At 32.7% G+C, this 25628-nt stretch overlaps 1 protein-coding gene across 5 annotated transcripts in view; it reads left to right on the top strand.

Moving 5' to 3' along the window:
- Window positions 1–25628, top strand: part of LOC116779398 (protein spire) — an 87168-nt gene that overhangs the window by 36044 nt on the left and 25496 nt on the right. For 3 of the 5 annotated variants that reach the window (XM_032673657.2, XM_032673659.2, XM_032673662.2), the window contains exons 3-9: window positions 5446–5569; window positions 15901–16052; window positions 19557–19763; window positions 21664–21693; window positions 21945–22117; window positions 22422–22485; window positions 22600–22714. In XM_032673657.2, coding sequence (XP_032529548.2) covers window positions 5446–5569; window positions 15901–16052; window positions 19557–19763; window positions 21664–21693; window positions 21945–22117; window positions 22422–22485; window positions 22600–22714 — 865 coding nt within the window. The remainder of the gene's footprint in view (window positions 1–5445; window positions 5570–15900; window positions 16053–19556; window positions 19764–21663; window positions 21694–21944; window positions 22118–22421; window positions 22486–22599; window positions 22715–25628) is intronic. The other 2 variants (XM_032673661.2, XM_061521046.1) reach the window with 1 other exon arrangement.

The following is a 25628-nucleotide window of genomic DNA, read 5'->3' on the forward strand; positions in this document are numbered from 1 at the left end:
ATATTTCTAAAGGAATGCTTTATATATTTCTGAACTAACTATTTCGCATGAAACATTGAACATTATCCGCCTGCAACAGACAAATTACAAGTATTATCTGGGCAGTTACCATTTCAGTGTTTTATAATATTAAATCGTGTTCTCATGTCTGTGTCGTGACTGTAACATCTCCCAGCTCTACCCCATTCATTTCTCATACAATACCCCATTCATTTAACAACATGCCATCCTTCAGCTGTCGGAATTCAATTACACGTATGTCTGAAAGTCTGCGATGACACCTGCCCCTCATACCCATTGAACCGCGTGTCCGGTCTTTGTTTATGATTTTACGGAATTAAGTAACCGAAACACTGGAGCTTTGGAAACTGGTGATAACATATGTAACCTGTCTTTAATATTATAACAGCAAACAGTACGTTAAATTTTATAAGAGTATCTAGTCGATAGGCCCTAAGATATGGTCTTAGACTCTAATATCTGGTCTTGTTAAATCATATTGGCTATTGTTTTTGTAGAAGAAATTAAAATCCATCTCAACGTTTCTGCCCGTTTGTTCACCTAATAAAGTAATAATATAAAGCTACAATCATTATCTAGTGTAGTGTTTCAGTGAAATGTAATCATATTTTAAAAAGGTCAAATAATAAAATTAAAGATGTTAAAAATAAAAATAAAATGTTACTGCTAATAGTTAGTTACATAACGCAGCAACAGTAATGTCACTGGTATCATTATGATTAATTGGTCAGACTGAAGCCTATTTCCGAGCAGCATAATTCCTTATGCAACCACCCGGCACTGGATTTTATAGTGTAAATATGATAATTTACTTGCTGTTAGGTATTGTAACTGAAGGTAAAGTACCTGTTAGCACACTTCGCGACACATTATACTACTATATCTTTGGTTACGGGGACGTGATAGGGAAATGATTTAAGATTTATGTTTCCAAGAAAGCGGAATGTTATTACGACATATGTATCTCATGAATAAATATTAGTTTGGTTTTGCTATAAATGTAACAGTCAAAAAAAAAAGAGATTGTTTTTATTCATTTTGTCGTCGTCGATATTAGTTTTTAACGAAGTTTATACATTTTGAAGTGATATATACAATTCCATCAGACATTTGATTAGCCGTTAATTTGCATACGGAAGCCCCGAGTCTCTGAGACCGGCGCCAAACGATCCCAGTTTATTTATTCAAGCTTTCTATTCGATAGATGGCGCTAGTGTTACGCAACGGAATGAATGGCTTGTTAAACTCTAGATAGCTGCATAGGAAGGACACACATTGAGATTTATAGCGAACATACGAATCGTAGAGCCACTTTATTATTGATTGTGTTTCCTTGATGGCATGGATTTGGTAACTGTCAACATTCCACTTCATCTGGATATATTTCATATGTATTGAAATAGTATTATTAATATCTTTTATTATTACGGCGTAATAAAAAATTCCGAGTAGTTTATGGCACTGCGAGACGAGAATTGGTTGATTTGGAATATTGATACTAATATCTGACGCTTAATAAGGAATATACAAAACTATAAATTTAAAGGAATATGTATATATTTTTTAATTTTTTAACATTTTAATTTTCTTGTTAGGGATGTTATCATCGTAAAACCTTGGATGAATTGTAACACATTTTTCCGAAGATAATAAATCATGCAAAATTAGAGCTGCTTTGTGGAATGCTATGAATTCGCGATGTTTGAAAATAATTTCAACCAAGGAGCAACATTTTAGAATTTCGTTTACTTTACTGTTTATAATAGTAATGGATTAAAAGCGCTTTATTCAAATAAATCTTCACAGGAAAATTGTTAATTAATCTAAGAGAAACTGGCGTGTACACGAATGAGCACCCATTTACAACAGTGTTTATAATACAGAATTTATAACTGCCTGCAAGAACACGCTCACTTACGTTTGTATTATATCATTGAAATGGACTTACTACAATCTACGGTAGCACGTAGCGTGATATATATTTATTTAGTTTGTGATAAACATTTGCTTTTTTTTTTTAACAGAAATTATTACAAATATAGTTAAAAATTTCAATTTTATATATACTTCATAGAACTTTAAAGCTTCCGAACATTAAGTAGCAATGGTTTTCATATTATTTTCACAATAAATTCATATTCTTCATCGACAAGCAAGCGACGTGACAAAACAATTTTGATTCGCTTCTGTCATTACTATATCCATAAATCGTGTTACTGTTTGTCATGTCGTAATGGTTTCTCATTCGTCTCGTTAAACCATATGTGATTGAATAAGTTCACCAAATGCAATAAATTTTAATCAAAACGCGCGTGAATCGTTCACATCTACAGGATGTTGGGATAACGAATGTATTACAGAATTAGGATTTTATTGCTATCTCAGAAATATTTGTTTAATGAATAAGATAACAAAATTATGTTTTTTTTTTAAATTTATAAATGTATTTATGTATATATGTGAACATACTGTTTTTTTTCTGGCTGCACCCGCGTGAATTTTAGTCCACGATTTAGGTCTTGCGTCCTGTAGTCTGACAGAAATATTTAAAACATCTCAATCACAACCCGATCAATGTCGACGGTAAAGGTATGAACTACGATTATTACTTAATATATAATACCTTTAAACTGTACGTGTAATAACTTTACGATTTATTTTCCAGTTTTAACAATGTATTGTCCTTTTTTATTGAATCTTTACGATATGCATGCATTTAAAGTAAGCGAACTATCAAATATTTAAGGTAAAACGTTATAATCTCGAATACTTCTTCCATTGTCGTCAATCAGCCAGGCGATGAATCAATTGAATCATTCATTGTATATCTTTAATTTAAATCTACGAAACACTATTATGTTTTATAATTCTAATACGAATCAATAAATCGCCGCCGCAACACGGACTCGCAGAACGGTAATTATTACATATTTTATAGTACTATAACAGTTATCTTGTGTAACAAAGCAATATATGTTTATTTTTCTATCAAAGATAAAGATTTATTACATCATAACTTTCTGTTTACAATTGTTTCTGAGAATCACGGAGCGTTTCTGTAAGAGCTTTTTCAATCGAGTTTTCTCACCTCCTAGGTTTTTGTTCATTTATTTTCCGGTCACGTAATATTTCAATGTCAATGATCTTGATTCGTCATAATCAGCAATGTTCCATCGATCCACCAAATGAGTGAAGTGTATATAGGTTTTGCATATTCATTAATATTTTGTTTTGTTTGATGTCAGTATATATTGTTATTCCCTACTTTCTCCTTTGGCCTTAAAGGGCTTTTCAGAATACGAGATTCATGTTCTACAGTGACCCATGGTTAACTAGAGAGAGGGTTATCGTGGGTCATCATAGCACAATTGAATTTAAGTCCACTGACCCATTAAACACTTTTCTATGTTGATCTATACTATAGATAAGCTTCTGATATATATTGCGTGGCAACTTTTACTTCTGTCAAAATGTATAATAAAATAGTATATTAATACGACTCCTTTTGACTTTATGAGTGTTGGTTATACTAATTTATTTTACAAATTTTAATATAAAAATCGCTAATATGCTAACATAAGTGTGTCTTATGAAAGAGACCAAAGTTCTTGTGATAGTTTCGTGACATGTTTTGGACGAGTGGCTAATCGTTATTGGAATTTATGATATTTAATATATTCTAACATATCAGTTGATTTGTAAAAAAAATATGAAAGATTAAAATTATACCAATATTAATATTATATTCTATAACATTATTGACAATTCATTTGTTTATTATTTGCATATATCCATCATCATCGTAACGTGAAATAACAAATACAATATTGATTTACCAAATTCTTCCACTTTTATTCGACATTCGTCTGTTATAAATATTTATTAATATCTGTGTATAGTCATGAGATTAACTTTGCTTATGTAACTTACACAGGACATTAGTATTTGCATAAACTCTGCTAGCTTTAATGTATATGAATTTATTTATATAGTTATAATATATCTTATAACATAACACTTATTGATTATATAACAGTATCAAGAAAATCAGTCGCAGCTGTAATCAGATAGTTTTTGTTATCATTAGTGTCATGAATATCATCCCCTCGTAGTTTATTTGTGACTTGTGAGGCGGCTCGCTACTTTGTAACGTACGTTCATATTTTATCTCTAAGAGTATTATCTATTAGGTTTTATTGCGCCGTAAATGATGTTGTAAATTATATTAATAATTTAAACATTGTGTTGTTCAATGTGTATAGTTTTTGATTAGTTTTGTAGACACATTGTATGTTAATATGATAGCATGAGATCGAGAGGAAATTTTAAGAAAAATGTAATCGAACAGAATCATTAGCCTTCCAAAAAAAAGTGATTCAACCGAAAAGACCTTAACAGTTTAATACATGATACGCACGCAACTATTGTTCATCTTACGGTAGATCGGATGCTGTTACGTTCTGTCTCGGTTGCGTGATTTTGCGCAACACAATGCAACATCATATTGTACGTATTGCATGTTATTAACATACAATGACTCCGATAAGCGAGTTCGACTGTTTGCTGGTTTGTTAATGATACCAGTGTGCCTGTTGTTGTTACTAACGCGGCATTCCTGACCAAGATCGCCCCGTCAGCTGATACGTACAGAGAAATCGTCGTACAAACATTTTAGCACCGGATTCTTGTATTGCATTCGCGGAACTGATTCATATATGAGGAGTATTTAATCTGACAAGTATTTGGCATAAATAATTTGTATATATTTTAGGAAACATATTGCCATATTCGTCCGAACATGTCAAAATCCGTTAGGACATTTTGTAACGTATTGCATGATTTACATCCTCTCATAAATTTTTATTTCCACACTTATGTTAAATGAAGAGTGAAAGACCACGCTTCAAGAACATTTAGATATTTTTTAATTCTTATATTACAAATCCAGCGCTTGAAATAAAGCAATAAGTGATTTAATAGCTGTTTACTAATTTTGAAGCGCTGTTTTGTGTAACATTGGACTATGCAGATTAGTTTGGCAATGGATGGCATCAGTCGTTCCATTCAACGCTCATGATAGTCATGCTGGATGACCGAGGAGGGATTTGGTAAGAACTACTAAATATTAGAAGGTTCATATATTAAAAAAAATATGGAAAACTAAGTGCGTAAACGTTCTGTGATATGAAAAAAAATATTCAAAAACATATCACTGCACTGCAGGATACAATAGTAAATAGGATCATAAAATTGTTACTTAATGCTTGTAGTTAAGCGGAGTAGGTTCAAAACTATTTATATAAGTTGGCTGCTTACTAACTAACCAATGGAAAGGAGGTTTTCTTTCTTTTTGGATGACTATAATGATGGTGACAAAAAAAAAATATACGTACGTCTTAATATATTTTGTATGTTTTGTTTCAGTTGGTGGTGAATCTGGCAATTGTTGTTTACCATGCCTTGGACTACACGCACGGCGAGGATGAGGAGCGGCTCATCTCTCCAGACCTGGAGGGCCTCATCACAGATATGACGGGCAACATTACAGGTAAATAACATCAGGCTCAATGTTGGGGCTTTTTAACTACGAAGATTTTCTATATATATGTATATCTGATTCCTGTAAAAAAAGTATAATATTGAATTTGTTAAATACAAAGTATTATTTGAGCAACGTAAGATTCATAAATACATACATGTGATTGATATTCTTGAGTCGACTTTTTGACTCTTCCTGTACAGAGTAATTGGCCTTCGTATAGGTGAGGATAATTTGTTCCAAAGTAACAGCTATAAAAACAGATGATTTATTGATAAAAAGGATAAGTGCCTCTGAATAGTTAAATTTAGATACTGTCTGAATCGTAATAAAAAATTTAAGCTTGTACGAACCAAGATAGGTCTAAGCAGTAGCGTGCACGCCATAGATGCAAAAAAGCACTGCCTACCCTACTCATATAACAACTAAACCTACATTTTTTAATTCTTACTTACATACTTTTAATCATACATTACGGAATACGAATGATTACAGACATTTAATGTCATTTGATTCTAGATTTGGTAAAATTGTTAAAAGTACCATCTATCAACTTAAAAACTAACATATTCGACCGGCGGCTGCTAGCGGCTAGCGCCGCTTCCCAGCCAAAGCGGCCGTATGCACAACTACTCGGTGCATATATTCCATACAAATAATCTCAAGGACGATCTACAAATCTAGTGGTGTATGTTGTATGTTGTGGTGTTTGCATGTGTGTGTGCAAAACTATGCATGTGTTAGGGTTCGAGAGACATTGCTTCCTTAACCCTACTCGTTTAAAACGTCATAGAAACTGAGTTGATTGTCAAATAAAATTTTATAAGGGACTTTTTAACTTGTCGGTATACCATTCAAATATTTTTTTCGCCACTTTGTTATTATTGTCTTTCTAAGCGCAAGGGAATAAGTTTTAATTTAATATGCAAAGGGAAGGTGTGTGAAGAGTTTAGATTTAACTAAAAAAAGGTAATGGGTAACATTACCTTTTTTTGATAAAAAATATTATAATAGTTATAATCAGATAGCAGGTGGTGTATACATAGATAAGTTATTTTTTTCCTTGTTTGTTGTTTTCAAATAATAAGAATGTTTGGATCTCCACTGGATATTCCGATTTAATAACTTTCATAAAGCGGTGATGAACAGATCGTAATCGTTTTAAGGTACTTTCGTGGCTCAGAGCTAGTAGATAGATTTATATATGGGGTTTTCCAATAGGGACGCTTGAACTTTGACAGCTGATTGCGGCCATGTTGTTTGAGTGACAGCTGTCAAATGCAGTGTGTTATATTCATTCCGTCCTCCCAAACCACCATGGCAGGTTACAGTGTCGAGCAGCACGTGCAAATCATAAAATTGTTTTATGAAAATGGGTCTTCAGTTCGAGCAACGTTCCGCGCACTTCGCCCGTTTTACGGTCGCGATGATCGTCCTGCCGAGTCGACTATCCGTCGATTGGTGGACAAATTCGAGTCAACCGGGTCAGTTAACAATCAGCCGGTTCCCGTGCGTCAACGTAACGCGAGATCTGCCGAGAATATCGCCGCTGTGCGCGACAGTGTCCTCGAAAACCCGCGGCAGTCAATTCCGCGTCGCGCACAGGAACTCGGCCTTTCGCAGACGACAACTTGGCGAATTTTGCGTTGTGACTTGAGCCTGCACCCGTACAAGATCCAGCTGACCCAAGAGCTCAAGGTTAATGACCATAGACAGCGCCGTGTGTTCGCTGACTGGGCATTAGAGCAGTTGGAAGTTGACGCCGATTTTGGCAAAAAAATCATCTTCAGCGACGAGGCGCATTTTTGGATGAATGGCTATGTCAACAAGCAAAATTGCCGTATTTGGGACGAGACCAATCCACACGAGGTTCACCAAGTGGCAATGCACCCGCAGAAAGTGACTGTTTGGTGCGGATTTTGGGCCAGAGGCGTGATTGGTCCGTATTTTTTCGAAAACGATAATGGTGTGGCCGTCACCGTCAATGGTGAGCGATACCGGTCGATGATAACCAACTTCTTTTGGCCTGAAATCGAGAATATGGATCTGGACAACATGTGGTTTCAACAGGACGGCGCTACGTGCCACACAGCACACGCTACGATGGAAGTTCTGCACGAGCAATTTCTGGACATGGTCATCTCGCGCGGAGGCGACGTGAACTGGCCACCGAGATCGTGCGATTTGACCCCGCTGGACTTTTTCTTGTGGGGTTTTCTTAAGTCGCAGGTCTATGCCAACAAGCCGCAAACCACCGATGCCCTCAAAGTCAACATACGCCACGCCATCGATCAAATACAGCCCGATTTGTGCGCCAGAGTCATCGAAAATTGGACCTTTCGTGTGCGCGCCACCAACCGAAGCCGTGGCGGTCATTTGAATGATGTCATATTCCATACATAATGGGGTCGATAGACCTTCCAAATAAAAAAAAAATTTCGCAAATATCTTTCCTACATGTATTTTTTTTTGCATTTCAAAGATCAAGCGCCCTTAATGGAAAACCCTATATATTTAAGTTCTGGTCGGACTGCTGTAACTTTATGCGCGAATATTATAAATGTTTTAAAGGATGAAATTATGATGAAAAATTGTATTTTTTCAAATATATTCTGCTAACCCTAAATCTCTGTGCTCGTCCTGGGTCTAAGATATTTCGAATACTGTTTATCAGAAATTGGGATAATGTTAAACTTAAAAATAATACATAAATACATGATCAAACTAGTGACATATATAAGTAGTTTTTTTCTTGTATTTTTGACATGTCTATCGACTGGCCACGCGATCTATGGTCACAATTCATTTCATACAATAATAACTTTCGTGGTTCCAGTTTAAGTTCATAAAAAAATACATGAATTAAAAAAACACAACCATACCTATACATATATATAATTCTGATGCCTAAGTTACATCATTGGGAAATTTCATCAAAACTTCCAAACATCTTTATATGATGAGACCTAAGACCTCCTTATATGCTCACAAACTTTTGGAAACACATATAGTAGACTGAAGTTTGTAGAGTAAATCTTTTAATTGATATTCACTAGAATAGCAATACTATTAAATTTGTAGTTGCGAGCTAATGGGGGAGACAGTTTTAAAGGAGCATTAAGGAATGTAAAGTGGAACAAAACGTCTGAGACTTTAATAATACACTTTCAGGCTAACGAAGGTAATTAAGGTGCTGTTTAATTATATTGAAACTTTGTAGTAGAGGAGAAGGAAGAGAATCGTTATTTTTGCTAGTTCATTGCGATAATGTTTGATGATGACTTGACTGTAAATAAATTAAGTCATTTCAGTTCAAGATCAATGAAAGTATGGATATACTTGTAGATCACTGAATTTAAGTGAGAATTAAGTAATAATAGTATAAGTTAGTCAGGTTCATGAAGATGGAAAATAAAAAAGGCTATAAAAATGCTCCTTGTGGAAGGCTAAAGATATTATTATTATTATATCCGTCTCTCGAAAATATGACAAAAATATTCAAATGGAAGACGTCTAAAACTGTGCTAGTTTTTTTTTCATAACTAAACTAAACGAACGTCTTCATTAACTAGACGAAACGAACTAAATCTTAATTAAATCATTGTATTGTTCTGAACAAGTGGAAGGCCGATTGGATATGATTAACTTCGTTGTGGAATCGGATTATATATTAGGTTAACAACACAAAAGGTAGTATAATAGGATAAATCGCATATCTCGGTCGGATTAAAAGCTCATAAAGTTTCTCTCACCTTTTTGATTCGCGTTTTTTTCCTTACTATGAACATGAGCGTTTTTTAAAAATATCTATTTTTAATTCAAAGCTTTTGAGTTCACTTTATCGGATTAGCACGAGAGAAAACGCATTACAAAACATCGTCGTCATTTTAAAGCACAGAGAAAACTTTCCCCTTTTTGATCTTTCAATGTCACGCTTTAGAATAGAAAAGTTCGACAATTATGGTGTACTGCTATTGAAATGATGTGATTTTAAAATTTCAATTGATACTTTTGGTGATCTAAGGTTCTGGTAGGAAGAGGGGATGAGCAGTTGAGCGGCGTGTCGGCTTAAGTTTAAAATGATTTCTATCTTGCTTTATTTATCTGCCGCAATTTTTTTCGATTAACTAGTTTCATGTGCGAAGATTTCGAATGAAAATTAAGATATTTTATTTAGCTTTACCATTGACCCATGAAATTATAATTTTGTTGACATTAATGCAATCGTAATATCAAATTTTCTATCTTGCTGTGATTTTGATGAACGGACGTGCGTGCAAACGAGTTTTGTGTAAGCGTAACCTTTATCTTATCCCGTTAGACGGACGATGTGAATCAGCTCGCTCTTCACGGTATAGCGTAAGATATTAGGAAACGAATTTCATATTATCATATTTTATTGAAATACTACCCATAGATTCATCTTTTATTCTTTTTTAACACTGGAATATCAAAATGACGTGTGAACCTTTTAAAGAGACCGTAAAAATCATTATTTGTCCACGGTTATGTATCAATTTATTTCATAAATAATGTTACGTGCTTTATTACTATAAAGAACAACTCGTATTAGTTATCTAATCTAGTCTCAAACACACTCATGTAACAAGTATAAGAAATTATATCTAGTATACTTCCATGAAACGAAGGATGGCTAGTAAGAATAATTGGATGAGAAACGTAATGTTATGTTATAATGCAGATAGCGGATGACGGAACGGTAAGTAGACCTCAGTATACCATTGCTGATAATACAATTGCGAGAAAAATACATGATTTAGATACATTAACAGCTTCGACTGTATGATTTTAGACTATTTTATGGTTGTGCAGCGTTAATTTTGTTCCGTTTGTGTTGTAAGTCTTACTTTTGGAGATTAGAAGATTAAACTAAAATTGCTATAAACATTAAGATTTTTGATTAAAGTGTTTCAAATATCATTTCTGCAAACGCTGATAGCTCTCTCTAACAATATTGCGCGATGTTTTCCACATCATGTATAGGACACTCATGGTGTTGTCTTTTATCAGCGACCTTTGCCCCGCAGTGATCTGTGCCTCTCCCCCTTACATTTGCTAACAATGAATAGGCGCAATCCGTTCCGCCTGCATTTCACCACCCTTTCCAACTCTCACGAATCAGTTCAGTTTATATTGAGTTGTCACATTTTCTGCTTTTCACTATCATACCGTTTCAGTACCGATTACAATTATCGTGAACTTGTTAAACAAAACTGTTATGTAACGAGGATTTACTTTTATTTTTCGCAAAAATTATTTAGAAATTTCTAGCTTCTGATGATTATAATGCAATATTATAATCCTTGTTATGTGAGGTCGATTTAAAATCGGCAATAAATAAGCTTATATTCAAGAAACGCTCTAAGACTATTAGTGATGCAGATTTATAATAATTATTAAAAGTTCCAGTCTTTAGAATCTTTACCAGAAGATCGTTCTTGCCTTTATATAAAATTTAAGATATATATAAAAATTCACAATTAGGTAAAATGTCTGTTTTCCTGACGTTTTGAACGAAACTTATTACTTCCTTTGACCTTAGTCTGACCCGTGGCACTCGTAAATACAACACGAGCATTAGCAATTATTATAAACCGTAAATATTACTTTACTAGAAATTATTATTCTTACATTATCATTGAAGCGTAAAATGGTATAATAAGAATAAAACGAATAACCAATTTCCTCTCTACATAATTTTATATCTCCAATAGCATCACTTAATGTTCATTTTCTGTCTATTGAATTCATTGGCACCGGCTATCAAAACGTAATGTGATTGTACATAACGTGCGAATGCAGGTCACTCGGACGCGGACAGGTGGTCACATATTATACAATTGATCTGGGCGTATGATTGTCGCTTGTCTGTCTTTATGCTCTAAACAGGATGTCGACTTTATACACTCACCCAAGGTTTATCGGTTTATCTCTTATTTTATAATGCTGATGTTTGTAATTTCAAATATATCTATATTAATAAAAGACATGAAGTACTTTCTTATATATCTGAGATAAGCATCTGATTTTAAAATGGTTATAAGAAGTACCGGCACACAGTAACCTGCAAGGTCATCTTTAACAAGAAGGAAGAAAAGAAAGTTGGTTCGATTTTATTGTAAGCGATTCGCATATAAAAAATCTAAAATATTCTCCCACGGTGCTCGGACGGTCTAGCATTTAACTTTATACAAAATAATTTGAATGTGAAGCAAATATAATATATTTAATTACATAAGCACCGGCACAATTTTTACAGTTAAATTATGGGAGATGTAACAATGACCTAGTTCTATTGTAATCTGAATGTTAAAGAGTTTTATGCTCTAACTATTTGGTCAACTAGCCACTAAAGAAAATTTTTGAGGCTATTGTGAAAACCAAACTAAAGAATGTAATTTGAAACTTGTATCTCTGTTATCTTATATCAGTTACGTTATTTTAAAGTCCGTCTCAACTGTTACATCGCTGGCTATGTTTGCATGTAAATCTTAACGAGTTGATGTTTCAGTGATTTCGCGGTACATTTTGCACGGTCCGTTAAGTTCCGTTTGCGCTAAGACTCGGAGTACTTGATTTTGTGCAAATAGTTTTACGTCTTTTAGGAAAATGTAACCAGCAGTTTCATTAAGGATGGTTCGACATAAATCATTCAAACAAATTGACGTGTGAAAGTTTTCTTTACCTGTGTGTTCTGTTTGATACCATGTTACTGATTTTTTTAAATCTTTGTTTTCATATAAACAATATTATCTAGCTTCAAACATTTTAATCCTATTTTTATTTCTCTTCTATTCATGATATTACGCCACACACGAGGTTAGAGTTCATATCTATTGTATTATAGAACACAATATTTAATTTTATTGCCAATGTTGCCATACGTTTAATTTGATTGCCCAACGTTATGTTAATAGTGTCCTGACTGTGCCTAGTGTTTCATCACGACTCCTAAGAATGTGTCGCTTTTGCCGTAGGTGTTATTGTTTTTAGCTGCGAACATTGCTACTGTCATGATATTCGTAAGAGACATTAATTTTGTGCTTCTGACTTGCGCCTGCGCATCCAATTAATGATACAAACGATATCGGAAACGTTTCTATAAATGCTATTCTATATCTAGAATACAATACGTAATGAATAAATCTAATTAGAACACTCAGATCTAAATAATTTATTGTTGCAAGTACTTTCTCTGCAATCTAGAAATATGATTGCACTTGTATGGCTTAATGCTATTGGGACTTAATTTACTTTTACTTTAGAAATTACATAAGTCCTCCGAGGACATCGATGATCATTAGTATTTAATGGATTAACAATTAAGTACAGGCATGATGTCCGTAACTCCTTGGAGAATACGGAAATGTGTTATAGAGTTATGAGTTGGACGATTAAGACACACACGACTATATAGGAATACCTTTCAACTAATATCGTCTATTTTTTGTATACATTCTACAATATTTAAAATAATACCAAAAGTATTTATAATATCAATTTTACACTTTTAAATTTATATTTACTAGTAAATTAATCGTTATATGATTAAATTAATACGTGGATCATGAATCGTCGATTTTTTCTTATCAAATAAATAAAATTTAATTATTTATCAATCAACATGACTTCAGCTTACCATAAACCTTTGTATAAACGATGATAACTCACGTCGAATTAGCGTTAAGTCGAAGCTTGTAGGCCTGGCTCATATTTTCGCAAACGTTGTACATAAATTTCTCTTGATAGTGACATGGAGCTGACTGCGGGCCGTCCTATGGTTTCGATTCCGTCTGTAACCCACTTACAGGATTTACTGCATTCAGGGTGAACTTGCCGCTTCTCTCAACCAGCTATTTGTCCTTCACAACTCGCTTTTTTAGAAACCTTGAATCTCTTAAATATATGTCTTTTTAAAAATTGTTGTTGTGTATGACCGATTTAGTTCAAATCGTTAATTTCGCGACTTGGACGGTTCTAGAAAATTGCATTAGATTTCTCTCGTGTTCGAAAGTAAACAACCTTTAACATTACAATGTTATGATATTTTATATCGGTCTCTTGTAAGGTCGTGAGGTTAGGGAGAAAGTGGCGCCTCCAAGGGCCATATAAGCATTGTGCCTCACAATCATATAAATTATTATTAATAGCATGTACCGACTCGATGGACCGATCACAGCTTCTCTGTTTAATCCAATTGATAAATAGAATTTATTTGGACGCATAATACACCACATAAATATCAAGCAGCTGTCATTGTATTAGAACATTTTTTACAGCAGTTTCTTAAAGGATAGATAGATGATTTTCCTTAACTTGTAATTAATTTTACTATACAAGTACAGTTATGAACGGTTAAAGAATTATGTTAAGCAAAACAGTCGATGTAAAGGTAGTTATTTATGAGACGGTAGTATCAGTCGTGGGAGAGAATAAATCGTCGCTAACACCGTTTGCTGTTACAGCACTTGTTCCCATACACCACTAACGGCATAGCTTCATTAGACGCGTCGAACAAATTATGCTGTCATACAACACACTAGTATCGACCCTCGACAGCTTTTTTTTGCACTAATATTATAAACCAGTTCACTTTAATTTAAGATGTCAAAATCTTGTAGAAAGATTTAATGTTCCCGTACAGGATATCTGTTCAATAATTTCAATTGCACCAATAATTTGTTAGTAATAATAGTAAGTCATTTAATTTTGGAAGTCAGCTTTGTGATTATCATCAAACTAGATCGTCGAGTTCACGCAGAATGTCAGACAAAGAGATGTCGGATGAATTAGTCATTAAATGTGTACCTGAAGTGTTGTTCAATAAACCTTCCAGTTAATGCGTTTAAAATGTCACTAAACTAATTAAAAGAAATGGCTGTGAACATATATTTTGTGTGTTCATGGGAGAAATGTAAGAAAGTGAATTTTGAAAGTAGATGAAAGTATATATATATTTTATTGGTCATGCTAATTGCGGATATTAATTAATATAAGTCTTATTTAATCTTAAGGTTGGCAGACTTGATAAAATATCACGAAGCTGTTCAAGATAAGCCAGCGATTAACGGACATTGCTTTAACCTAAGTTTAAATAATAGTAGCCACATCGTGATACACATTGATGTTGGCGCCGGTCTCCAGTAACAGTTTTGTCGAGATTTGCGTCTGTTGCGACATAAAGCCTAGATATGATCCTTTGTTGTTCTGATGTCTTTATACGCGGACATTATTGTTGAACAATATAACAATTTGTTCCAAATATAACAGCTGATACTTCTACGATTCTGTTTACGTTTCATAAACGGCGTTTTTAGCATCGAACTTGAGCCTTTTTTATGAATTTTAATGGTAAACAATGAATTAGATCCGACATTATCATAGTAACGGCGTTATCGAAAATTTTGCGATCCAATCAAAATTTTCTATCTCCTATAAATACCATGTAATGGAAAATAATAGTTTAATTTTTGATTTTAAACTGTTATGAAGATCTTATATTCTCGAAAATACCATAAATAATGTTGATATAATATTTTTCTTCAGTAAAATTGCTCAATTTAAAATTCAAATGATTTGATCTTAAACAACCGTGATGTTGACGAGTTGACAGTTACCAGAGAACAAAGAGACCGCTTTTGAACTCTTGCAATAAAACATGGCTTCAGATGGCAATTCTGACGTGATGTTTAAAATAATATCAGTATAGTGATTCCAGTTTAAATGTATTTAACTGTTAAATTCTCTCTGATTAATAATGGAGTTCGTGACGTACGGAGCGGTCTCTGTAACCGATGATTGAAGAGTCTTGCGACACGTAATCGGACCACACGTGGCCAACAAGGTCATCAGGATTAGAATTTGTATTGTTGTCTGTTACTATCGCCGACAGTTCAACGAAGCCTTTGTCTTGTTAAACGTCAGCTTTAATCATACACGGGAGCTTAACGGAGGCTTATTAAGTTCTAGTATTTTACCTACGAGTAGCTCCGATTTAATCATGTCGGACGGTTTTTAGGTGTGGAGTTAGTGCTTCGTAAAATTTGTAGATGTTTTATAGAACAATAGAAGAGCGCTTTATGATTGTTATTTTTAATTTTAATATAGTCATTGATCTGTTTAATACATCCTTAAACAATATTTAGAATAAAAAAGAATTGTCTGTTATTTTAAAACAACTGTACTAAATTTCAATAAATTATTGGATATTAGGTCACAGACAACGCTTTATTTTTTTCCTGATTCCCTGATTGTAAACTCTCAAAAAAAAAAAACCTTTTATGGGAATATACGGAATATAAATGTGTTTATTATTACAGATGACGAGGAAGAGATCAGCGGTCTGTCCGAGGGTTCGGAGACGTCTGAGGGTGGACGAGCAGATACTGATGATGAGGGCATCGAGAGGGACTCGGAGCCGGCGCCGAGGAGGCGACGCGTCCGGAGGTTTCTGTTGAAAGACGTTATAGAGGTACTTTATCTCATATTATACTATATATTTACAAAAGTAATACCCGACATGCACATTCCCAGAAGCTTTTTATTCAGGAACATATTAAAAAACTCGATATTTAAGATATAAAGATTTAATGTATGTTCTTAAATATATTTGATAACCTGTGTATGTACTGTTTTTAAAGAGGTTTGAAAATAAAGTTATTATTTCATTTTACATCAAACAAAAAGGATTTATTGCGTAAATCCGATAATAGTGTTTGATAGCTATTTAGACTAAATCAAGCTTTCACTTTTAAATCAAGCACGATTCTTTACCTAAAATGATTTTAAAAAGAAACTTTTAACACAGATATGTACATTAAAATTTTGGTTATCTCAATCTATTCCTTCATTGTATATATTGAGCAGTAAATTCTCCCATTCCATTAACTTTTTTAGATACTATCAAAAATAAGAGTGTTTTGTAAGTATGTATATATACATATGTATAATTTGTTATATAGAGACACGGAATTTCGGTAAAAACTTAAGTAACTGAAACGTAATCAATGTTGGTTTTCGCTTTTATTTTGTGATAATCTTTATATTTGTAAACAATTTGTGAACTATCGCGGTCCGTTAAACTAACTTCAGGACTATCAACAGGTATCAGTCTGATAGCTCTATTGGCTAAATAACTTTACCTCAAAGCATATATAAACATTTAATTTATAAACTCACTGTTCTAATATTGATCTAAGTAATAAAATATTTATTAGGAAAACCTTTGTTAAATTTTATTTTCTATTGTCCAATTTATTTACCTCGTGTTAAACGGTAACTGAATGAATATGAATAACCTTACTTTCACTGTACCAAATCATGGGGTGTCATTTATTTTACATTCTCTAAACGGATTTCCTCGTTAATTGATTATAATTTTACGATGCCCGATAATGTTACTATTTACATAGCTCTTAGTGAAATATCTCACATTGGACCGGTGAAAGTGAATTTAAAACGTTGTATGGTGGGAATTTATTAAAATGCGAGTCTTAAGTAACCTATGATTATTATTTGTCTAAGTTATATATATTGCATTATGAAATCAGATGCAATAGTCGAATGTAGTTTGTGTGATCTAGTTTATAGCTGTTTGGTTGTAAGCGATCAATCATGTTTCGAAATTTTCATTACGTATTAAAAAATAAATGATTATAAACGGACGATGTTCTAAACGCGATTTTTAAATTAACTTATCGGAGGTAATGCAAGGATGATTGGTGATTTTCTTTTTCTTACGTCTTCTTTATTTCTCACACATTGTTCTCAACCTTTGACCTGTTATCAGATTATCAGTCAGTAATATTATTTAACTGCATATTATTTGTGTACGTTTGTAACAGATCCGTTTATGTGTTGTTAATTCGACGGCGGTGATGCGTGTAATTTGTTATCTCATGGTGTTTATTGCTCTGTTTCCCCTGGAGATGGCGTGGCTAACGTGTGAAAAATTTAAGGATTTGAATTTAATCGCGCTGCATTTTAGTTGAAATATTTTTTTATATATTTTTATTTTATCTGTCTTTATTTCAACGTGTTTGTGACTATTGTATCGTCCAGAAACTGGAAATAAATAAAAAAAGTTTAGTTGGGAAGATTTTGTTAAAAAAAAAAAACTTTAAAATAATTACTTACAAAATGATAAGTAATTTTTGGCTTACAAACATTCCTGAACGAGAAAGGAGTTTGTTAGATATTTTATAGTAACTTTTATTTTATCAAAACACATTATACAGCGTGTAGCGCTGCTTTGTTGATTGATGATAATAAATCTTAGCTCGCTTTGAAATTCAGCACTTAGAGCGGTATTGCAAGGTGAGCGTCTTGGTGTTGGAACTGCTGTAACAAATCGATGACTTTGATGGAACCACGAACATAGTAAACACTTATGTATATATAATATACCTTAAGGAACTTGTTCATGTAACTTACCCTGGCCTTGGTGGTGCAAAATCAAGAGAAAAATTCTAATTTTTCGTGTATTTGAAAGCATATAGCAAGCAAGGCATGAGAAAATGTTCATATTAAAATAAGGAATTCTTTCGGTATGAATATTTTGATTCTGTTAATATTCCTTTCGATCTGGTTATGACATCCTTATTTCCATTTAAATGCAACTCTGATGTTAGGATATATTAAATTCAATTAAAATATTATTATACAATATACATAGCAGCCGACGTCGCGGTCACTTTATAGCTTATACCAATCGTGATCCCGGCAGACGAGACGGAATTATTCATCAGTAAATGCGGGTCGTATCCTAAATCAATAGCTACTTCCAAATGCGTCATCGCGAAAATCTTACACATCGTTATTTTATAATTTAAGTGTTTCTAATTTTCTTATTATCGTATTTACTATCAAAGCAATGTGACATTAATTAATGAATTAAAATTGTTTACATTGTCAAATTTTCTATTAATAGTTTTTTTTTAACAAAATTAAATTCAAAATTAGTATTTTTATCTTTACGTATTATAAAGAATGCTTAGAATATTTTTACATTTTATAACCTTTATTACACTAACAGTATACTTGTCATTGCTTTTTAAATATGCCTACTGCTGCATTACGATAAATTTTGTATTCCCGGCAAGATTACGGTGACATTTTCTAAAGATAGCCTTTGACCGTCACAAGGCTTTACTAAGAAATAAGAATCACTTGTTTATATCTGACAAAGAATTCCCGGTACCTAGAGCATGACTTAGTAGTTCTCGGTGGTAAAGTGGAACGTACCCTTGGCTTAAACAGGTCTTCTCTAATCGAATCTCACATTATATATATTTTACATTTGTATGTATTCATATTAATATGACTGTATTGGAAGTGATACATAGAGAAGTGACGTCATAGATTTTAAATTTGGAACACTATTTATATGATAATAATTTAAATTTTCATACTCCTCTGGCTGTATCCGAATATACCGATAAGTCTTTAATAAAATATTGCCTTATATAAGATTTATTGAAGTATTTTTAAACTTTCGTTTTTAACACAGTGTATACATTTATTAATCTTTAAAATTCTGTCAGTCCTAACTTCTCTCACATTGATGAGTATTATAATTGTCGTTGGCAATAATAACATGAACCTAAAAAGGTTCAGTGCAGTGTAGAGAAGTATTGAATTATTTAACCGGTATAAATTGAACGTTTCAGTGTAATTGCCTAACATAAACAATTAATATACAGCACTAAGCAATATTAATATGAATAAAGCTGATAGAAATTTATAAGATTTGGTCACAGAATATATGGAAAAATTTACAGTGCTTACAAAAACAATTGAATTTTACCTTCCAGTATAAAACAAATGTCTCTATATTTAAAAAGAATACCACGTGGGATTTAAATAAGATGATTTTTACGAAAAGCTTTCAGAAGCTTAAAGAAGGATTTAGAACTAGCTTTAAGTCTGATCTCTTGGGATGATGTCTTTGTATCTGATGAGTGTGTTATTCCTGCAGCGTTGTATATGGCACTGCGGCGGTGGAAGTGGTCGTTTGGCTCGTGAGACGGCCGCTGGTCACTACCGCGCCGTCTGCCGGGCGCTGGTCGCCGAAGCCCTCGAGCTGGCCTCGTTCCTGGCCCGTGTTCGCGTCACAGGAGCCAGGGACCTCGGAGCCGCTGAGGACTCCGCCACTCATCTCGACACGCTGCAGTTCTCAGATTGGGTTAGTTGATTTTGATTTGCATTCCTGATGCTAAAATTATTTACGACCTCTTTATGAGAGACTTTCATTGATTAACATAATTGCACAAAATATACACAAACAAAGATTATATAACATGTTATTAAAGTGAATCTTATTCTTTTTGATATTTATATTATAAACTATGTACCGATTATAACAGAAATACTAAGCTGGTGTTAGTCAGTTAGATTTGCATACGCCTTTGGTTACAACACAGACCGTGTAACGCGAAAATGGATTTATTACGTGCTAATTAATTTCCGAAATTGACAATACGACAGGTCACATAATAGTTGAATGTGTATTAGCAATAGATACCTGCGTAGTTGATAAGGTGGGTGGAATTTCGCTATGAGAATTTTGCAGAGATTTAATTAGAATTACATTCTACCGTTCATTCGATTGGATGTTCGAAATTCACTTTATAAATTGAAAATCCATTTAGGAGCTTTAAGGTTTAAAGCTATCATAAGGTATTTTAATATAATAGCCATGCTAATACAAAATTAGGGCAATATATCACATATTATATGTACCTATAGTAGGTTTTATATGTGTAACAGACCTAAAATATGTCATTAATTATATTAGTCGATTTTAACTATCAAAATTTTTGCAGAACTCTTTTATATTAAACGTGTATTCTTTGTTAAAATATTTGATAAAATTGGTTCAGAAACAAAGTGTAGTATTGACGACTATTGAAGGTTTTTTCGTTCGTATTGATAATGTATTTATAACTCGTGATAACGGTGAGTGCTGAATTTGAAATCAAATTTTTACATTTTACATGCGATATGTATGCTTTATTTTATTTTACATTTAAAAGTAATAAAATTTCGTTCATCTTATTAATGTTTTGTTTGCATCTATATCTAAAATATATTAATTGTTTCAGCAGAACTTCTTCACGTTGTTTCGTTGATTTTTTCTATGAGATTTAATCTGTATATCTTTAGAACAGTTCATTTGAGATATATGTATGTCGAGGTAGGTTTTAATGGATATTTTTTATATTTCTTGAGAAGAATATATCTGTCTATCCTGTCAATGTTAGGACTATGTTCTATAATAAATAAGCAGTACTTGCTACAATACAATTTGTTTGTATGAATATTTGTTAAATATTTCGTAAGTGTTTTCGTCGGCGTGTCGACTCCGTGTTAATATTGATAGCGTCATGCTCTCTAGGAATTTAGTTTTGAATTAATTATATGTGTGAACAACCTGTGCCAATCTATTGGACGACATTACCGAAACATTTGAAGCTCGCTTTAAATCATTCACTTACAACAAATCACGTATATATTACTTTTGAAATATTTAATAATTGTTTTTTTTTTGGTGATATTCAGAGAAAAAATAGTGACACAAAATTATGTAACATTATTAGGATTAGTTGATAATCCAAAATTGATTGTTAAACATCTCGATAGACCCTTTAATTTAACTATACTGTGTAGACATGTTTTGACATAATCGTGATTCTGGTAGCTAAATATTACTAGGTCATGTTGGCCGTAACTGACGCGCTTGTTGTGACTCTATGACGTGTAGACCGCAGCTTTCAATCTAACATCATCTGCGTATTATTATAATGACCAAACAATGGTAATTTTAATAAAGAAAAAAATATAAGAGCTTTAAAATTCTGCACTGAACTGTGGACACTATCAACGATTTGAATGTGTTGGTATTTTTAAGAAAAACAAATTCAATGTATTTTGTTTATAGACTAGGGTTGATTTTGGTTTGCATTGTTTATTCTCGGTTAAAATTTGTTAGTTTAGTAAAGTGACTGTCAATTATGTCAATTCGTAGTGATTTATCTAAAAAAATGTTCATGGACAAATTATCATAACGTCTTTCTTTATTTTAGTCGAACCGAAGAATTTGGAGGGCCTTGCAAGTATGTATTTTATAAGACAACACGCTTGTTTGATTTATCGTATTTTACACTGTGTTGGAATATTTTGGCAGCTAGCATGAATTTGTAATTACAATAAACATGTCCTTTCGACAGATATTTATAGTGACAATAGAAATAGTAGATTGATGTGTTTGCGTAATGCATGTAAAATTTATGCGAATATATTACGAAGTTCCTGCAGGTTATGCTTAGAAATGTAGCTTAGAGTAATTGCTATTAAATTATTCCAGGCGCGGTTCTGGATGCAAGTTATCGGGGAGTTGCGAATGGGAGTGAAACTGAAGAAGGTTAACTACTCACGGACGCCAATAGAATATGAATTGACTCCATATGAAATCCTCATGGACGATATAAGGTCGAGGCGGTATACGTTAAGGAAAGTTGATGGCGCCATACCTCAGAAGTAAGTGATGTGAAATATGCTTGTAAAATAGCTTTTTTGAAAACTTTATAAAATAAAAAATGTCATATAAAAATTTCAATTTAATAATTTTTTCGATAAAAGTAATAACAAAATTGTAAATATTTACTTTAACTTTACGATACTTGCATAGTATTGCATCTATGGCAGACGTTGCTATTTGTTTCTGAAAGAGCTATTATTTTTATTATTATTTTCTTTAGTCTCTTTAGTAACGTACTTGTCGATTTTTAAAGACAGGAGACAAAATCAGTGACTAAATAAAAATATTATTTTATTGTTTCAGTGTTAAGAAGGACGCACACGCAATGATACTCGAATTTATTAGAAGTAGACCGCCGCTCAAGAAGGTGAGAAAGCATCTTTACTAGCACTATTGCCTATGTTTAATAATATAAAGATAAGTCCGCGACAAAAGAATATGCTGCTTATACGTGTACAATGACTCCGCGTTCAACTCTCAGGCATCAGAACGCAAGTTGGCCCCGGTCCGTCGCGAGGTGACTCCTAGGGAACAGCTGCTAGCTTCCATACAACTCGGGAAACAGTTGCGACCTACGACGCAATCCAGGAGTATATGTGAGTTTTTTAATTAGATATATACTGTATATATTTACATATATATATTTTTCTGTACGTGTGTCGCTGGCTTTATGGTTTAGAATAATATCGCCCCTATCTTAAAATAATTGTGGCAAGTTTTCAGTCTTTTAGTATGTAATAATATTTGATTTTCATGAATATTCTATTTCGCCGCTGATTAAATTTTAATTCTGTTTATAAAAACTTTAAAGACCCTTCAATAATATCATTAGCAAAAGTCTCTAACGTGTACTATAAACTTATATTTTCTTCCAGATTCCTAAACCTTTTCCTATCGCATCCCCGGAAACGTCTAGTTTTTATACTTTCCATATCATAAATCAATCCTGTAATATATAATTTGTCTCTACATTTGTAAATTTTTCTACAAACATGTGCATTGTGCAATTATCAAGATTGAAAAATATGAGCATAGTGACTTCATTGCTATTTATTTTTTGTAGGCACTTGTAACCCGAAACTGAAATTTATTATTTAGTTCTTATAAACATTTTCTATTTTACAGTAGAATATATCAAGCCTAAGTGAAATAAAACCCGTAATTAAAGTAACAAATATTGTTTGGATAAAAACTTATAATAATTTAACTCTACTAAAACAGTGCTTTTTGAACTCCGAATACAAAAAGAGGAGTGTTATAAGTTTGACGTCAATTTGTGTGTGTGTGGGTGCGTGTGTGTGTGTGTCCTTGTGTGTATCTGTCTGTGTAGTCGTGGATCTCAAACGAATTGACCGATTTCAATGCTGTGTTCAGTCCGGCAGTGGAAGCATATCATATCAGGTGTTGTCTAAAATTTTGTAAGGAGTTTTTGGGCCTATAATAATTCGACCAACTACCTCACGCGTGCCTGTATAAGATTATAAGTAATGTCTAGGATACAATTTTGTTGTATTTATTGAGATTTCATTAAAATTTAAAACGTATCATCTGCAATCAAAAATATTTTTATAAATAACTAGTAACTTTTTTGCAGCTTAGAAATTATAAAGCAAAGAGATTTTGTTTATATAAAAAAAAACATTTAAACAGACTAAGCCAAAACTATTTTAGGACGTGAGTTCAAGTAATGTAGGTTTTTGAATTCCTCGCAGTTCAAGACGTTATATTTACTAAGACACAAGAAAATTTACTTGCATATAATTTTTTTATGCGTGGAATATCTTGCCAGTGTCAGCGTTTTTATTTGTTGAACGAATTATAATCTCGAATACTGCGCGGAGAAAACACGAAGGAGTTTGTGGGATGGAATAACGACTTTCGTTTTATAATTATTGCTATAATATATTTTTTTAAGAAGACTTATTATATATATATATACATATATATTACAGAAAATGTCTGAGTATGCTATAAGAACTTGATTCGGATTTTTTCCTTTAGCAACACACGAAAAATAAACACGTTTGTTTTATGTCATTTTAAACGGACCGTTTAGACCACGTTCTTATCGGGTCGATTTAATATTTTTGATGCATCTTATCTTACAACGTAAGTATGTTTTCCCAGTTGTTGCATCACACGCGGTCTACTTACAGCGAGAACAATACTTCAAATCATATACGCGTATAAAACATCGAGCGGCCTTGTTTTTGAATAGATAATGTGATGATAAAATATGAAATGTGATTCTGTAAATAGTTTTTCTTTAATATTTTCATTCATATTCTATTTTTAAACAAAATTCATAAATGTCGTAATTGGGAACGAAGACATAATGGGGTATAAATATATTTCCTATTATACTTTATATATTTTTAATCTGTGCTTATTAGCTGTGCTTATTATATTAGCTGTGTTCATTTGAAACTAGTTTCGTCAAATACTTATACTATAAATTTGTACAATTGAATACAACGTATTGTGAAATACTGAAATCCTTATATAAGTTTCTGCCACACAAAAGGTCTTATCAAGTTTGACAATAAAGCTAAAAACATTCTGCAATGAATGAAAAAAAAAAAATTTTACTCCAGAAAATAATTTGTACGAAAATTTTATGACACAACTGACAGTGAAAATATAGGTCAACATTTAATACACTGGCAACACTAAGAATTAAATGCGGTCGAACAATATAGAAAATACTATTTTAATATTTTAGATCTTAAGTAAATATTATTTATTGAGGTTGAATGATGTTAAAAGAATACTTACGACTTATCACGCGCTTGCTATACTTAAAAATTGAACAATATGATATTTTTATGTCCACTAATTCTAAATGATAGATTCATATCACTGACCTTGAGGATACATGAGATAATCTACATCGGAAGCCACTGTTACATAAACCAGCTCCAAAATGTCTAGGTCGCTGTGGAGACCTATATTGATCGAACTCCATCTCGCAGTAAACTAACCAGTCAGTAGTCGCGATGAATAATGGCCACGTGTATTCATACTTTTACTAATCTCGTACAATTTTTATTTTTAACTATTTCTTCGTTCATTGAATTCGATTGTGTTTGCAAAAGCAATATTTTCTTATGGATATTGCGTCAATGACCCTCGAAAAGCTGATGAACTAGTAATTTTCTGCACGTATTTTAATGCATTATCAAGTTTTAATTCATTATAGATAGTAACGGTGAGTATAGAATGCAATTACTATAAGTGAATGAGAGTTTGTCTCTCCATTCGATTTGAACTACATTTAATCTCTGGGTTACTTACATTATTCTATGACACAGTAATCTCCTTTTTTATTTAATTTTTTTTAACGATATTTTTAGCGGCAATAACAGTTCAGAATTATTCATATTTTTTCTCAGCATCTTTACGAAATTGGATAAAATGTTCTGTAATTAAGCGTGGTTACTATAAACGGTTCGTAAGTATTGTAATCAAGTTATGCCAGTGTTTCTCAACACGATTTTTTTTTAATGAATT

The sequence above is a fragment of the Danaus plexippus genome, chromosome 2 (genome assembly GCF_018135715.1).
Source record: "Danaus plexippus chromosome 2, MEX_DaPlex, whole genome shotgun sequence".
Lineage (NCBI taxonomy): Eukaryota > Metazoa > Arthropoda > Insecta > Lepidoptera > Nymphalidae > Danaus > Danaus plexippus.